Genomic DNA, 1,316 nt, shown 5'->3' with positions numbered 1-1,316 from the left:
AAGGGGCCCTGAGCCTGGGTCCAGTTATGCTGGCCTCTCTGTAGAGAGTATCTGGTCCTATTAAAAACAAAAGTGAAGAAGAATTCTGGGCCTGGACTGGCGTTTCCTCATCTCAGTTTTGCCGTCTATGCTTGATGTCTTGCCAAACAAAAGGCATCTCAGCAGCTGACATGCTAGTTGTCCGCCCTCTCCGACATCTGTGCAGGGCAAAGAAGATACTCCAAGGAGGCCCAGGTCCCTGATGCATTAAGACATGAGGATGCACGTTTCTGGTGGCAGGGTCTGGGAAAGGGGCGGCAGGTGCCATGTCTGGCTGTGAAAGTGGCAGGAAGAAGCCCCTGAAACAGCCCAAGAAGCAGGCCAAGGAGATGGACGAGGAAGATCAGGCTTTCGAGCAGAAACGAAAAGAAGAGCAGAAGAAACTCGAGGAGCTAAAAGCAAAGGCTGAGCAGAAGCGGCCCCTGGCCACAGGTGGAACTAAGAAACCTGGCAAAAAGTAAGCTGTTCTTGTCCCTGAGGAGACGGTGACCCTTTATTTCATCCATATTTAAACATCTGTATTCCTTGCCATAGCATCTTTTGCCACCTATAGCTGGAATTAAGTGTTGTCTCGGAGCTGTTGCACATTTAAGAATAAACTTTTAGGCCAGGCGCAGTGGCTCACGCCTGTAATCCCAGCACTTTGGGAGCCCGAGGCGGGTGGATCACGAGGTCAAGAGATCGAGACCATTCTGGTCAACATGGTGAAACCCCGACTCTACTAAAAATACAAAAATTAGCTGGGCATGGTGGCACGTGCCTGTAATCGCAGCTACTCAGGAGGCTGAGGCAGGAGAATTGCCTGAACCCAGGAGGTGGAGGTTGCGGTGAGCCGAGATCGCGCCATTGCACTCCAGCCTGGGTAACAAGAGAGAAACTCCGTCTCAAAAAAAAAAAAAAAAAAAAAGAATAAACTTTTGTAAAAAACAAAACAAAACAAAACAAAACCAACCTTACTTCACTAAGTCATTCCTACCGTAACTGTGAATTTAGAGTAAAACCTGCTCAGAATTTGCCAGAGTCTGCTCTTTGGTCCTTGTTCTACTCTAAACTTTGCATCACCTGAAATTAAACTAACTCATTTGAAAGGAAAAAAAAAGATATAACGATGCCAATAAGATGCGCAACAGAAATGAGGCACCCTGGGCAGCAGCGGGGTTCATGGTCATTTCAGGCCTCCTACAGAAGGGGAGACGGGAGACCCAGGAGGTCAAGCTCCATGGATGGGGCATGAGTGTCAGAGGACACTTAAGGAAGCAGTGCTGCTGTTGAAGGAG

The 1,316-nt window shown here is 48.3% G+C and overlaps 1 protein-coding gene across 1 annotated transcript; it reads left to right on the top strand.

Annotated features, from left to right (window-relative positions):
- The first annotated feature begins 305 nt into the window (after positions 1–305).
- Positions 306–500, top strand: LOC110567559 (translation machinery-associated protein 7-like). Its single transcript, XM_064370605.1, has one exon. The coding sequence runs from the start codon at positions 306–308 to the stop codon at positions 498–500; it is 195 nt and encodes a 64-aa protein (XP_064226675.1).
- Positions 501–1,316: the final 816 nt, after the last annotated feature.

The sequence above is a fragment of the Aotus nancymaae genome, unplaced genomic scaffold, assembly GCF_030222135.1.
Source record: "Aotus nancymaae isolate 86718 unplaced genomic scaffold, 86718_ANA_hifiasm-v0.15.2.pri h1tg000108l, whole genome shotgun sequence".
In the NCBI taxonomy this organism is placed as follows: domain Eukaryota; kingdom Metazoa; phylum Chordata; class Mammalia; order Primates; family Aotidae; genus Aotus; species Aotus nancymaae.
Note: the sequence above shows the minus strand (reverse complement) of the source record. Positions and strands in the feature narration are given on the sequence as shown.